This window comes from Oncorhynchus mykiss, chromosome 30 (genome assembly GCF_013265735.2).
Source record: "Oncorhynchus mykiss isolate Arlee chromosome 30, USDA_OmykA_1.1, whole genome shotgun sequence".
In the NCBI taxonomy this organism is placed as follows: Eukaryota; Metazoa; Chordata; class Actinopteri; order Salmoniformes; family Salmonidae; genus Oncorhynchus; species Oncorhynchus mykiss.
The window spans coordinates 6133688-6150370 of NC_050570.1; the positions used below are offsets into that span (position 1 = coordinate 6133688).

At 40.6% G+C, this 16683-nt stretch overlaps 1 protein-coding gene across 3 annotated transcripts; it reads right to left on the minus strand.

Moving 5' to 3' along the window:
* Positions 1–1058: 1058 nt before the first annotated feature.
* fd6d (delta 6-desaturase-like) lies at positions 1059–12900 on the minus strand. 3 transcript variants are annotated; one of them, XM_036968395.1, is made up of 14 exons: positions 12740–12899; positions 11948–12042; positions 11547–11858; positions 6408–6518; positions 5177–5374; positions 4847–4948; positions 4393–4518; positions 3902–3962; positions 3717–3793; positions 3229–3326; positions 2969–3065; positions 2364–2443; positions 1716–1841; positions 1082–1492 (listed from the first exon to the last, which is right to left on the minus strand). In XM_036968395.1, the coding sequence occupies exons 3-14, from the start codon at positions 11781–11783 to the stop codon at positions 1441–1443; spliced, it is 1365 nt and encodes a 454-aa protein (XP_036824290.1). In that variant the 5' UTR covers positions 11784–11858; positions 11948–12042; positions 12740–12899; the 3' UTR covers positions 1082–1440.
* Between the last annotated feature and the right edge of the window lie 3783 nt (positions 12901–16683).

Consider the following 16683-nt stretch of genomic DNA (forward strand, 5'->3'; position numbering starts at 1 on the left):
ATTAGACGTTGTTTATGTTACCCCCCCTTAGTACCCTACCTGACCTCTTTATTAAGCTGTGAAAAGCATCTCTCTTCAAATACTGAGGTCATAGAGTCAGCGAAGTTGGGTTATTTCTGTAGCAAATGAAAACAGGCATTTTTATATCAGAAAATGTAGACTTATCATACCCATATGTTAAGAACAGACAACAAATACTTTGTGAAATGTTGTTGAGGTTCTTGTTCTGTAAGGATGAGACCGTTTCTCTATATCCTTCACCACCCGCTGTCTAGCTAAAATGTCTTGCATAGAAGCATTCTTCTGAGAAAGCGTAAGGTGTTTATTTCCGTTCAGAAGGCTGTGTATCTTGTCTTACCGTATTATAATCTAAATGCTAAATTGCAGATTCTGCAGAATATATTGTCGTCATCTCCAAAGCGTCCCACCAGTGTATTGGCGCCGCTCTTATATATAACTAACTATATTATGGTTTTACATTTTTATATATTTTCTTGTTGGATTCATAATCTCTCCCTTTTAACTGTTCTAATTGTTGTTAATAATACCGAATGTTTTCTAAACCTCCGATGATCAGGCACAGAGTCTGTTAGAGGGGATCAGTTTAAGCAAAGTGAGGTGTAATTTTTTTTTTTTTTTTTAATCGCTGATCTACAAATAGTCGTCCATGCTAAATTTATAGGCTTAGTGCGATTACGTTTCGTACGCTGCGCCTCCCCTAGTTTAAGAGCCCCCCCCCCCCCCACCAAAACACTCCCATACAACCAGACATTGAATGATTGATTGGAGACAGCTTGTGTCAATTAAAGAGCATTTCCTAGGGTTTTCTGCCTGCAGCAAGCCCAGTGGATAATGCTTGAAATACCATAAATGAAAACCACCACAAGAAAAAGAAGCCCTACTAATGATGTACATGAACTAATAAGGCTATCAAACAATTACATTTTTTATCAAATCGAGTTAACTAGCAGGATTTGCTAATTTGCTCAACGTGAGCTGTAATTTAAGATTTTTCATACCAAAACGTTTTCTAATGAAAATGTTGGCAAAATTAGGTAAACTGAGAAAGCAAATTTTATTTAACCTCAATTTATTTTTACATGGCATTATAGATTTTAGTTGTATACATGATGTGTTTTGGATGTTTTCAGTGTATTCAACACTTTCAGACAATGCGATTAATCACGATAAAAATAAAATGTATGCACTAAAATTTTAAAAAGTTAACTGATTAACTCTGAAAGCCCTAATATAAACCCTGATTTGTTGCTTTGGATCCCCCATTAGACAGCAGCTACTCTTCCTGGGGTCCAAAAAATGATTAAAACAATTACGTCACAACAAAATACAGCATCCGACACAAACGTCTGGGGAAACTATCTCTGTTCGCAGGTGGTTAATCTGCGATGGATTAAATCCCGTCCAGAGTCAGGAAGGGATTTATTTATGGAGATACGCATCCAGCCACAGATCCCCTGACTTCTTCAGTGACCTGAAGAAGAACAGAGGTGGATAAAGAACCAGGTAAATCACATAGGAGACTGAGAGCAGCAGGTATCACCTTATGATGTACAATCTATTCCCAGAGGAATAGCACTATACAAGTATTCAATTAAAACATGTTTATATTTTATTTTTTTAAACTGAGTAGCTATTTGTCTGAAACTATTGCATACCCGTGGATAAGTAGTGGTATATGTGATGTTACCACTTACCCGACAACATCAATGATGGCTTTCTGCAAAGTCTTGACCTGGTAGGGAAGTCCATGTTTCTCACACAAAGCACGGACCAGAGGAGCCACTAGGTGGTAGTTATGACGGGGCATGGTAGGAAACAGACTGAGAGACAGAGAAAGAGAGGCAGAGAGAGAGAGTGGGGGTAGAGAACGAGAGGCAGAGAGAGAGAGTGGGGGTAGAGAAAGAGAGGCAGAGAGAGAGAGTGGGGGTAGAGAAAGAGAGGCAGAGAGAGAGAGTGGGGGTAGAGAAAGAGAGGCAGAGAGAGAGAGTGGGGGTAGAGAAAGAGAGGCAGAGAGAGAGAGTGGGGGTAGAGAAAGAGAGGCAGAGAGAGAGAGTGGGGGTAGAGAAAGAGAGGCAGAGAGAGAGAAAAGGGTATCAGAGTTCCTCAGAGAAACCTCAGTTTCTGAGTAGGATTGTATAAATGTTGTATCTAAACACTATTCATAATTCATTAGTACAAGTAATTAGTACAAACAACTTAAGTTATATTTAAGATAAAATAAAGCTGAATACTGCCTAAACTATAACCTACTTTAGTATCTGAATGACTTTATAAATTACCATATAAATAAAGTATATACTGTTTGACAGACAACAGTAAGGTGGGATATTTGTTTCACTTACTGGTGTTCAATCTGAAAGTTGAGGTGTCCACTGAACCAGTCGTTGAAGGTTGACTGTTCAATGTTGCAAGTAGCACTCAACTAAGACCAGAGAAAGAGACACGTTATAGCTCCCTCTGCTGGAGAACTATAGATGTGGCATGAGGGAACACACTAAATGTATTGGGTAAAGTGTTATGAAATATAATGTCATGTAATATTTTAAATGCTACCTTGGCAGGAACTAATGGGGATCCATAATAAACCCCAGGAAGAGTAGCTGCTGCCTTGGCAGGAACTAATGGGGATCCATAATAAACCCCAAGAAGAGTATCTGCTTCCTTGGCAGGAACTAATGGGGATCCATAATAAACCCCAGGAAGAGTAGCTGCTGCCTTGGCAGGAACTAATGGGGATCCATAATAAATACAAATGCAGATGGCACAACCCCAAAAAACACACCAGGGCCTGTATTCACTAAGACTCAGTGTAGGAGTGCTGTTCTAGGATCAGTTTAATATTTTAAGATGATAATGAATAGGAATGTATGGACAGGGGGGGGACCTGATCCTAGATCAGCCCTCCTACTCCAAGACAAGACCCAGTTGTCTAGTAATGACATGTTACCTGCATGGTGAGCCAGTCCTGGTGTCTCTCGTGATCTATCTCCATAGGAAGATGATTCATCTGGGTCACCCATACAAACCAGTGGCTTTCCAAAAACCTATATATACAGTACAATATTCACAATATAATTATTCAGCCACAATATTACGTTACATTATTACATGAAGCACAGCATTGTGTTGTTTTCTAATACTGTAGATAGTTTGAATACAACGAATGAATGAGTTCATCTTTGAGCTCCCTCTCATTTCATACTTTACCTGACGAAGCTGATCAATGCTACGGAGCCAAAGAAACCAAAGAAGGGATAGTAACAGCAGAAGAAACGAAGGTAGAAAGTCATCGCCCACGCCAGATCCTTCACAGGAGACAAAGATTGGTATTACGGACAGAGATGATCACATCTGGGGTTCCTAGCAAAGCAACAATTATCACTGTTGATTAGGAAGCATTACGGACAGACATGACCACGTCTGGGGTTCCTAGCAAAGCAACAATTATCACTGTTGATTAGGAAGCTAGACATTTCTGATGGTACAGTCAGTGTGTTGTTGGTGGTGCAATATTATTGCTCGCTAGCTTTAGTGAGCAACGAACAAGGATTTAGTGCCCCCAGGTGTTCGCATAGTCATATAATTACAGGTGTCTCTCTCCCTCTCTCTCTCTCTCTCTCTCTCTCATGGAAGCCTTAGGTTCCACATAGGAAGGAAGAGGATTAAGTCTAAATTGAATTGGTATGATATCTCACCACCCAGTTCCGTTGTGAAAACATGGTCTGGAATATCTGGATGGTGAAAAACACTGGAATAACTAGTGGAGGTCCAACTGAGAGACAGAAGGAAAAGATTGGTATTACACACATTGCTTTTATGTGTTCAATGGAAGTTGACGTGATTCTATACAGAAATCCATGAAACGTGTTCAGCAACTTACTGAGGAAGAAGTACTGGTGTTGGTGATGGTAGGGCATGTACTTCAACTTCTTTATACCATACTGCAATAGACAGAGACGAGGAGTCAGATGGATCTTACACAGAAACACTAATACCGTTTTAACACGACTGAGACAAACCCTTACATGGACATTATTACATGGGTATTTCATGAATATTGCATTCAATTAATGAGCTATTACATGGATATTTCATGAATATTACATTCAATTAATGAGCTATTACATGGGTATTTGAATATTACATGAATATTACATTAAATGAATGAAGTATTACATGGATATTTGAATATTACATGGGTATTTCATGAATATTACATTAAATTAATGAACTATTACATGGGTATTTGAATATTTCATGAATATTTAGATTATTATGCAAATATGACATGAAGTCAGATGGGTCATAAAGCACTAAGGCTGTTGGTTCCTGCAAGGATCACATACACAAATATATTATAGTGATAACTACCTCTACAGGCTGTTTGTCTCCCAGGACGAAGACATGCAGTGAGTTGACATCAGGATCTTTACTAAACACGTTGGGCTTAGCGTGGTGCTGGAAGTGACGATGGTTCCACCAGTTAGCAGAGGCACCCTGGAAACACACAGCTACTGTTACTTAGTAATGGTACACACAATTACAGTTACTGTAACTTACACCTGTTGGACACTACACAAAATAAGGCTAATGTATAACAGTGAACTTTGAAATGTAACACTGCTCTGGTGAATGTAGGAAAGTGAAAAGGACCGTTTCCATGAACACAGATTAAACTTGTACTTTCAAAGGAGATTATCCATTGAGAATGGTTCAGTCTAGAACTAGGTTTAAACTGTGTCCGGTTAACTTAACCAAAGAGTAGCAGAAGATCGGCATAAAGAAACAGTATTGTCAAATGTCCAACCATTGTCCAGTAGCCTACCTTTAGGTGTCCAATGACAAACTTGTGCAGTACGTGATTCCAGCTGGATGTCTTGCAGACTGACAGGTGGCCGTAGTCATGCTGCAGCCAGCCAGCCTGGGACTGAGAGGGAAAAAGAAAGGCAGAATTTGAACGGTGTCTGAAAGGTGGTTTGGTAACCCTATGGCTAACATAAACCCTCACCATAACCTAACCTCACCACCCCTAAACTTAATCCTAACCCGAACCTAATCCTCTAATTCTAACCTTAATCCTAAACCTAACCCTAACCTTAGATCCCTATGCCTGTCAAATATCTTCTTGTACTCCCTAATAATAGTGTAATGGTACCTGAGATGTGGCCAGCATGAGGGAACAGAGCAGTGTGAGGCTCCAGCTGGTCCCCCAGACCCAGAGCAGGCCCAAAGCCAGGGCCTCTAGTAGCAGGATGTGGCCCAGGTAGAGGCTGAAGAACAGGGGGCGGGCACGGAGGAGACCCTCCCTCTCCACACGGTCACGCAGGGCCTGGAAGTCCTGTACCAGTACTGCCTGTATGGATTAGAGGTGATCAATAATCAATACAGACGTATGAAGTCTATCTCAATTAATCTGTCCTTGATTTCAGGAGGCGAGGAGATAGCAGAAAGACAAACTGTGATAGAGCCAAGTAGATGAACCAAGAGGATGGATGATGTTGAAAGGGATGATGAATTGAGGGAGTGGAGGAGGAGGACAGGAGGGGGATGAGGACAGTGTAAATTGAGAAGAGAAACCTGAAGAGAAGAAGAAATGATGAGTAAGGAAATAGGAGTAACAGAAAGATGTAAGACTCCTGAATAGGTAAACAGACAGCAGGCAGTGGGATATCTGGGCACATAGACAGACTGGTATAATGTGCCCTAGTTATAGGGGCATCTGGGCATATAGACAGGCTGGTATAATGTGCCCTAGTTATAGGGACATCTGGGCATATAGACAGGCTGGTATAATGTGATCTAGTTATAGGGGCATCTGGGCATATAGACAGGCTGGTATAATGTGCCCTAGTTATAGGGGCATCTGGGAATATAGACAGGCTGGTATAATGTGCCCTAGTTATAGGGGCATCTGGGCATATAGACAGGCTGGTATAATGTGCCCTAGTTATAGGGACATCTGGGCACATAGACAGGCTGGTATAATGTGATCTAGTTATAGGGGCATCTGGGCACATAGACAGGCTGGTATAATGTGCCCTAGTTATAGTAGATGACAGACTACTTTTCTAGGAGGTAAATCTTGTGGATGGAGATATTTAGACATCACACCTGCTCTTACCACACTCTGACACATTGTAGAAAGTATCATTCTGCACAGCATTCAGTCTGAGAAGCATGTAATTCCCTATCAGCCAGAGAAAGACAGGCCTCACGTTGGTCCCCGGGTCCCTACCTAAACCTACAGTATGTTAGAGTGGGAGTGATGCTATGTCAGAGGGAGAGATGCTGTAGGCTTCACAATATGTTTCATTATGTAGCCTACAACGATGTATGTTATGGGTGTGACGCTATAGAGGGAGAGAGATAAAGATGGGCCTCCTCACGTTTTTCCCATGGTCCTGGCTGGGCTCTGTCGTTGCCAGCTCTCCAATCAGCAACGGCTTCAGAAACTTCCTGACAAAATTAGGATCGGGATGGAATGCGACAAATGCATCCTACAAATCAGAGATATAGATTAATGAGATTAGTTAAGAGGTGATCACGATTTTAGGATTCAACAATGTACAATCCCCTAACAACAAGTCTAATATGTAATACAGTCACAATGTACTAACAGGGGTTTACTGGGGCTGAAGCCCCTGTGCCCAGGCCCATAGTGGTGGACCCAAGAGGAAGCAAAAAAAAAAAAAAAATATATATATATATAGTCTTTTCTTCACTGCAACCTGCAACCACAGGAGGATTTGAGTGTAGACAGCCTGCTGCTACTCTGCTAATCGTCAGATGGTGGAAAGAGAGAAGGTGGAGTGCCCACGTGAGTAACTTGTGAGGCCCTGTCTTGATTGGGTAACTGATTAAGAAAAAATACAAATAAAACAGCATAATAAATGTGGCTGGTAAATTGTCAGGGGCCCAAGCCCATAGGGAGTCCAAGAGGCAAAAAAAAAATACAAAATTAAATAAAAAATAAAAAAGTTTTTCTTTATATAATTTTTTATCCAATCAAATCTCTCAAATTTCAAAATATACCAGAGAGCATCATTTCGCCACAGGGGATCAACAGTTTTTTTTTAAATAACTGGATTAAGTTTTATCACAAGCACATAAAGGTAACTTCCAAAATAAAGGAAACACCAACATAAAGTCTCTTAAAGTGAGTTGGGCCACCACGAGCTGCCAGAACAGCTTCAATGCACCTTGACATTGCTTCTACAAGTGGACCTAAACCATGCCAGGAAAATGCACCCCACACCATAACATATACTTTGCATCCCTCGTTAACGCAAGTGTTTCCTTTATTTTGGCAGTTGCCTACAGTCTGGTTTGGCCGCAGTTTGGGCAGCATGTGCACCATACATGCAGCTTGTTGGGGCCATAGACATATAATCCATAGAAGTGGTCTTGGAACCTCTTAACCTGGCAATTTGACAGTTAAAACTCATGGCTACACTAGCAATGGATACCAGTCATGACTTGACCGGAAACTGCCATCTATGGATTATATTTCTATGATTGGTTGCAGCTATCGGTTTGCGTTTTTGCCAATTTCAAAATACAATCGCGGGGAAAAAAATGTACAGTTTGGAAAGCAAATGGCTCTCACTGAAAACAGAAGACTAGACAGTCTGAAGAACTAATAGAAACAACGTTTTTTTTTTTTTGCTCACATCAACACTGTTTTTCATAGCTCATCTTGAGATAGGCTACTGCGACAAGCGACCACAAGCGCATCGGCCATCACCGTGAGTAACCTATGGCTTCATCTTCATCATTAGGCGAGTCAGTGTGCCACTGGACATTTTACTTGGTTGCCTACTGTAGCTTATGAGAGATATAGATAGAGAGATATATATATATATATATATACAGTTGAGGTCGGAAGTTTACATACACTTAAATTGGAGTCATTAAAACTTGTTTTTCAACCACTCCACAAATTTCTTGTAAATAAACTATAGTTTTGGTAAGTCGGTTAGAACATCTATTTTGTGCATGACACAAGTCATTTTTCCAACAATTGTTTACAGATTATTTCATTATAATTCACTGTATCACAATTGCAGTGGGTCAGAAGTTGACTGTGCCTTTAAACAGCTTGGAAAATTCTAGAAAATGATGTCATGGCTTTAGAAGCTACTGTTAGACTAATTGACGGCAATTTAAAAATATATATATATATATATATATATATATATATATATATATATATATATATATATATATTTCACCTTTATTTAACTAGGTAGACTAGTTGAAAACAAGTTCTCATTTGCAACTGCGACCTGGTCAAGATAAAGCATAGCAATTCGACACACACAAAACAGACTTACACATGGAATAAACAAAACATACTCAATAATACAGTAGAACAAAAGAAAACAAAAAGTCTACAGTGCCTTGCGAAAGTATTCGGCCCCCTTGAACTTTGCGACCTTTTGCAACATTTCAGGCTTCAAACATAAAGATATAAAACTGTATTTTTTGTGAAGAATCAACAACAAGTGGGACACAATCATGAAGTGGAACGACATTTATTGGATATTTCAAACTTTTTTAACAAATCAAAAACTGAAAAATTGGGCGTGCAAAATTATTCAGCCCCTTTACTTTCAGTGCAGCAAACTCTCTCCAGAAGCTCAGTGAGGATCTCTGAATGATCCAATGTTGACCTAAATGACTAATGATGATAAATACAATCCACCTGTGTGTAATCAAGTCTCCGTATAAATGCACCTGCACTGTGATAGTCTCAGAGGTCCGTTAAAAGCGCAGAGAGCATCATGAAGAACAAGGAACACACCAGGCAGGTCCGAGATACTGTTGTGAAGAAGTTTAAAGCCGGATTTGGATACAAAAAGATTTCCCAAGCTTTAAACATCCCAAGGAGCACTGTGCAAGCGATAATATTGAAATGTTGAAATGGAAGGAGTATCAGACCACTGCAAATCTACCAAGACCTGGCCGTCCCTCTAAACTTTCAGCTCATACAAGGAGAAGACTGATCAGAGATGCAGCCAAGAGGCCCATGATCACTCTGGATGAACTGCAGAGATCTACAGCTGAGGTGGGAGACTCTGTCCATAGGACAACAATCAGTCGTATATTGCACAAATCTGGCCTTTATGGAAGAGTGGCAAGAAGAAAGCCATTTCTTAAAGATATCCATAAAAAGTGTTGTTTAAAGTTTGCCACAAGCCACCTGGGAGACACACCAAACATGTGGAAGAAGGTGCTCTGGTCAGATGAAACCAAAATTGAACTTTTTGGCAACAATGCAAAATGTTATGTTTGGCGTAAAAGCAACACAGCTGAACACACCATCCCCACTGTCAAACATGGTGGTGGCAGCATCATGGTTTGGGCCTGCTTTTCTTCAGCAGGGACAGGGAAGATGGTTAAAATTGATGGGAAGATGGATGGAGCCAAATACAGGACCATTCTGGAAGAAAACCTGATGGAGTCTGCAAAAGACCTGAGACTGGGACGGAGATTTGTCTTCCAACAAAACAATGATCCAAAACATAAAGCAAAATCTACAATGGAATGGTTCAAAAATAAACATATCCAGGTGTTAGAATGGCCAAGTCAAAGTCCAGACCTGAATCCAATCGAGAATCTGTGGAAAGAACTGAAAACTGCTGTTCACAAATGCTCTCCATCCAACCTCACTGAGCTCGAGCTGTTTTGCAAGGAGGAATGGGAAAAAATTTCAGTCTCTCGATGTGCAAAACTGATAGAGACATACCCCAAGCGACTTACAGCTGTAATCGCAGGAAAAGGTGGCGCTACAAAGTATTAACTTAAGGGGGCTGAATAATTTTGCACGCCCAATTTTTCAGTTTTTGATTTGTTAAAAAAGTTTGAAATATCCAATAAATGTCCCACTTGTTGTTGATTCTTCACAAAAAAATACAGTTTTATATCTTTATGTTTGAAGCCTGAAATGTGGCAAAAGGTCGCAAAGTTCAAGGGGGCCGAATACTTTCGCAAGGCACTGTATATACAGCGAGTGCAAATGAGGTAAGATAAGGAGGTTAAGGTAATAAATAGGCTATATTGGCAAAGTAATTACAATATAGCAATTACACACTGGAATGGTAGATGTGCAGAAGATGAAAGTGCAAGTAGAGATACTGGGGTGCAAAGGAGCAAGATAAATAAATAACTAACAGTATGTGGATGAGGTAGATAGCCCATCTGTAAACAGCCCATCTATGTACAGGTGCAGTGATCTGTGAGCTGCTCTGACAGCTGGTGCTTAAAGCTAGTGAGGGAGATATGAGTCTCCAGCTTCAGTGATTTTTGCAGTTCGTTCCAGTCATTGGCAGCAGAGAACTGGAAGGAAAGACGACCAAAAGAGGAATTGGCTTTGGGGGTGACCAGTGAGATATACCTGCTGGAGCGCGTGCTACGAGTGGGTGCTGCTATGGTGACCAGTGAGCTGAGATAAGGTGGGGCTTTACCTAGCAGAGACTTGTAGATAACCTTTAGCCAGTGGGTTTGGCGATGAGTATGAAGCGAGGGCCAACCAACGAGAGCGTACAGGTCGCAATGGTGGGTAGTGTATGGGGCTTTGGTGACAAAACGGATGGCACTGTGATAGACTGCATCCAGTTTGTTGAGTAGAGTGTTGGAGGCTATTTTATAGATGACATCACCGAAGTCAAGGATCGGTAGGATGGTCAGTTTTACGAGGGTATGTTTGGCAGCATGAGTGAAGGATGCTTTGTTACGATATAGGAAGCCGATTCTAGATTTAATTTTGGATTGGAGATGCTTAGTGCGAGTCTGGAAGGAGAGTTTACAGTCTAACCAGACACCTAGGTATTTGTAGTTGTCCACGTATTCTAAGTCAGAGCCGTCCAGAGTAGTGATGCTGAACAGGCGAGCAGGTGCGGTATTGGAGTGGCCATCACAAAGCCCTGACATCAATCCTATTGAAAATTTGTGGGCAAAACTGAAAAAGCATGTGCGAGCAAGGAGGCCTATAAACCTGACTCAGTTACACCAGCTCTGCCAGAAGGAATGGGCCAAAATTCACCCAGCTTATTGTGGGAAGCTTGTGGAAGGCTACCTGAAACATTTGACCCAAGTTAAACAATTTAAAGGCAATGCTACCAAATACTAATTGAGTGCATGTAAACTTCTGACCCACTGGGAATGTGATGAAAGAAATAAAAGCTGAAGTTTACATACACTCAATTAGTATATATATATATATATATATATATATATATATATATATATATATATATAGTATCCTCCAAATATTGTACAATCTGTAAGATGCTTCATTGGCCTGGGCTATTGTTTGTTTGAATTCAAGACCAGATTGATCTCAGTTTGTCAGTCAGAGCTGTGACTTCTTAATCCGGCCCTGGACATGTCATACAATGACAGGCTACTAAACGTGTCTAAATTTACAACATTAAACATGTGCATAGGCCTGGATGAAGATCAACAGTCACATTGGAATAACTTGAGAACATTTTACCAACAACTTCCATAGTTAGGCTACTGACCGTGGCATCTTCTCCAGCAAAGTGACTGATGACCCTGATGCCCCCCGGGTGTCTCTTCGCCCACTGGGTAATATTATAGACCTTCCTGTCGATGACCAACCACTTGTCGCTTCTGTGGCAGTGCTTCTGGACCTCTTCCCAGGTGTAGACTGCACTGCCACCTCGCCCTCCATCGGGCCCAACCCCGTCACCCTTGGCCGGCTCGCTTGACTCCGTCTGTTGACCTCCGCCCCCCATCCTCGGTTCTCTCTGCTCCACTCACACCGTCGCTGTGTCGGCTGCGCTCTGTCCAGTCCGTCCAACTGAAACACACTGAGGACCAGTCAAATGCAACGTACAGAGAGGAAGTCAGGGAATGCAATCAGAATCAGATCATGCTGTCTGAGCCAAGTCACACCTACGTGGTGAAATGGTGTGACTCTTCTACATTTTGATGTTTATTGGGATGAGTCTAGTCCTAGAGGCAGAACTGGGAGATTTCTGTTTGATGGGCCAGCTGCAAAGTAAGTGAAAATAGGCTATATTGTAAAAAATAATGAAAACAAAAATGCACTTTTTGGTCTTAATTTAAGGTTAGGATTCTCAATGTGGTTAAGGTTAGGGTTATATTTGATGTCTTTGTGCTGTGCCAGCTAGTGACCATCCTGCAGAGCTGCCTCCAGAACATGAGTCATGACAACAACAAAAAAAAACGCTAACCTGCAATTCTTCTGCCAGAGGGTAGAGAGATGTTCTCAATTAAATTTGGTGAAAATATCGAATGACTAATATCTGAGCATTCTGTGTGGAGTTTCTATTCTAATATGTTAAGCATCGATGCAATTTACCGCGATGTTTATTTGTAACACTTTATTAGAATAGAGACAAAGAGCATTGGAATGTTCTCATCAATAAATTACAAAGAAAACAGAGATGCGCCATTGTTTGGGTATGGACTCCTCTTCCGTTCCGCACATGTTTGCCGAGTTTTATATGACACAGTACAAACCATTGAGTGTTTAATTTTAATGTATGCATATAATGATAGGCATGTAGACTATCAAATTATAAAATCGAGTAGTCCATTGGTGTGTCAGCCCTAAAATAAAAACCTAGATTATGTTACATTAAATAAGGCTATATTACTATCAACAATAGAACGCAATTATACAATGATGATTCGAATACAGAATGAATAGAATAGACGCACTCACCAATATTCCCAGATGTCCAATCCTCACATTCTTGACTGCTCGTTCCTTCTTATTCATAAAAATACATGAACTTCATTCTGATCACCAGTCTCGTCATTTATCCAATCAAATCATCAGTCGGCCATTAAAGGTAGGCCTATCTCTCGTTCCATAACGCCCTATAGCTCAATCAGTCATTCACCCGCTCGTTCACTATACAATACCAAACCGATCATTCGAGGGTCTCTAGTCCAATGGGATTATTTCAATAGACCCCTGGCATATCTGCAATTGGTTAAAAAAAGCCCTTCAGGTCTGTCAATCATCCACACATTTCAACCAATCAGAACGCTTGGATGCACTCCAGGGCCCCACCCCTGACACATCGGCTAAGTGCGTGTCTACACGTTGTCTCAAGAAGAAGAACAGCCCCCTTGATGCTTTAGTATGTAGTATGTTGTTAGGGGTCTTCCTGGGGTGTATACAAAACATAAAGCATGACATAATAAATATTTTAACCTTTATTTAACTAGGCAAGTCAGTTAAGAACAAATTCGTATTTACAATGATGGCCTACCAAAAAGCCTCCTGTGGAGATGAGGGCTAGGATTAAAAATGAATAAAATAAAAATATAGGACAAAGCATACATCACGACAAGAGAGACACCACAACACTACATAAAGAGAGACACCACAACACTACATAAAGAAAGACACCACAACACTACATAAAGAGAGACAACACAACACTACATAAAGAGAGACACCACAACACTACATAAAGAGAGACACCACAACACTACATAAAGAGATACACCACAACACTACATAAAGAGAGACAACACAACACTACATAAAGAGAGACACCACAACACTACATAAAGAGAGACACCACAACACTACATAAAGAGAGACACCACAACACTACATAAAGAGAGACAACACAGCACTACATAAAGAGAGACAACACTACATAAAGAGAGACCTAAGACAACACTACATAAAGAGAGACAACACAACACTACATAAAGAGAGACCTAAGACAACACTACATAAAGAGAGACAACACTACATAAAGAGAGACAACACAACACTACATAAAGAGAGACAACACTACACTACATAAAGAGAGACAACACTACATAAAGAGAGACAACACAACACTACATAAAGAGAGACAACACTACATAAAGAGAGACAACACAACACTACATAAAGAGAGACAACACAACACTACATAAAGAGAGACAACACTACATAAAGAGAGACAACACAACACTACATAAAGAGAGACAACACTACATAGAGACTCCACAACACTACATAAAGAGAGACACCACAACACTACATAAAGAGAGACACCACAACACTACATAAAGAGAGACCTAAGACAACAACATAGCATGGCAGCAACACATGAAAACACAGCGTGTTAGCGACACAACGTGACAACAACATGGTAGCAACACAACATGGTAGCAACACAACATGGTAGCAGCACAAAACATAGGACAAACATTATTGGGCACAAGACAACAGCACAAAGGGCAAGAAGGTAGAGTGATAGGTGAGGATTGTCTGTTAATTGAATGATTAGAATATTCCGCCCTGAAACATATAATTGTATGGAATTGATTAGAATGTATAAAATCATAATCAATAAATGTGTAGTCCTAGTCAGAATTAGGGTAAAACAATATGTCTTTATTGTGTTTTAAACACAGACTGTCTGAGCTCGGTGTCGACCTGACTAGAGATTTGGGAGAGAACGGTTTTGCAGCAAAAAGAGCATAAAAAAAAAAAAACAACAACATTGAACATGTTTAAAATCCACACGGCTCACAATGAGACACAGTTATAGTAAATACAATGATCTAGCTAATACACCTAAGTCATAGGGCTGACAGACATCAATACTACTAGAGACAGTAGACCTACCAGTGATTGACATTAGCAGCAGCACTGAAGTACAGCAAGCCATAGTTGCCTAATAATTCAGGTGCCCTGTGTATTCTTGCAGTGCCTTGCGAAAGTATTCGGCCCCCTTGAACTTTGCGACCTTTTGCCACATTTCAGGCTTCAAACATAAAGATATAAAACTGTATTTTTTTGTGAAGAATCAACAACAAGTGGGACACAATCATGAAGTGGAACAACATTTATTGGATATTTCAAACTTTTTTAACAAATCAAAAACTGAAGAATTTGGCATGCAAAATTATTCAGCCCCTTTACTTTCAGTGCAGCAAACTCTCTCCAGAAGTTCAGTGAGGATCTCTGAATGATCCAATGTTGACCTAAATGACTAATGATGATAAATACAATCCACATGTGTGTAATCAAGTCTCCGTATAAATGCACCTGCACTGTGATAGTCTCAGAGGTCCGTTAAAAGCGCAGAGAGCATCATGAAGAACAAGGAACACACCAGGCAGGTCCGAGATACTGTTGTGAAGAAGTTTAAAGCCGGATTTGGATACAAAAAGATTTCCCAAGCTTTAAACCTCCCAAGGAGCACTGTGCAAGCGATAATATTGAAATGGAAGGAGTATCAGACCACTGCAAATCTACCAAGACCTGGCCGTCCCTCTAAACTTTCAGCTTATACAAGGAGAAGACTGATCAGAGATGCAGGCAAGAGGCCCATGATCACTCTAGATGAACTGCAGAGATCTACAGCTGAGGTGGGAGACTGTCCATAGGACAACAATCAGTCGTATATTGCACAAATCTGGCCTTTATGGAAGAGTGGCAAGAAGAAAGCCATTTCTTAAAGATATCCATAAAAAAGTGTTGTTTAAAGTTTGCCACAAGCCACCTGGGAGACACACCAAACATGTGGAAGAAGGTGCTCTGGTCAGATGAAACCAAAATTGAACTTTTTGGCAACAATGCAAAATGTTATGTTTGGCGTAAAAGCAACACAGCTGAACACACCATCCCCACTGTCAAACATGGTGGTGGCAGCATCATGGTTTGGGCCTGCTTTTCTTCAGCAGGGACAGGGAAGATGGTTAAAATTGATGGGAAGATGGATGGAGCCAAATACAGGACCATTCTGGAAGAAAACCTGATGGAGTCTGCAAAAGACCTGAAACTGGGACGGAGATTTGTCTTCCAACAAGACAATGATCCAAAACATAAAGCAAAATCTACAATGGAATGGTTCAAAAATAAACATATCCAGGTGTTAGAATGGCCAAGTCAAAGTCCAGACCTGAATCCAATCGAGAATCTGTGGAAAGAACTGAAAACTGCTGTTCACAAATGCTCTCCATCCAACCTCACTGAGCTCGAGCTGTTTTGCAAGGAGGAATGGGAAAAAATTTCAGTCTCTCGATGTGCAAAACTGATAGAGACATACCCCAAGCGACTTACAGCTGTAATCACAGCAAAAGGTGGCGCTACAAAGTATTAACTTAAGGGGGCTGAATAATTTTGCACGCCCAATTTTTCCGTTTTTGAATTGTTAAAAAAGTTTGAAATATCCAATAAATGTCGTTCCACTTCATGATTGTGTCCCACTTGTTGTTGATTCTTCACAAAAAAATACAGTTTTATATCTTTATGTTTGAAGCCTGAAATGTGGCAAAAGGTCACAAAGTTCAAGGGGGCCGAATACTTTCGCAAGGCACTGTACATCATCTCGTAAACAACATATCATAAATGTTCCCGAATTAAAAAAAAATAATAATAATAATCGTCAACAACATGTTACCATCATCTTCCTCATCATCACCCCTAACCTACCTCCTTCTTCCCTGTATTTAAAAGCTTGTGCCTGTTAGTCTTAACAGTGGGGAATATAAACCGGGAGCAAGATGGTAGGACCTGGAAGTCATGGTGTAGGGCCACCCCCCACCCCCCCCCCACGTAAAAAATAAAAACTTAAGTCGGTTCTCAACTTACTGTTGCATGTTAGATAAGTAGAATACACAACGTGGAATTTCAACCCACAAGCAACT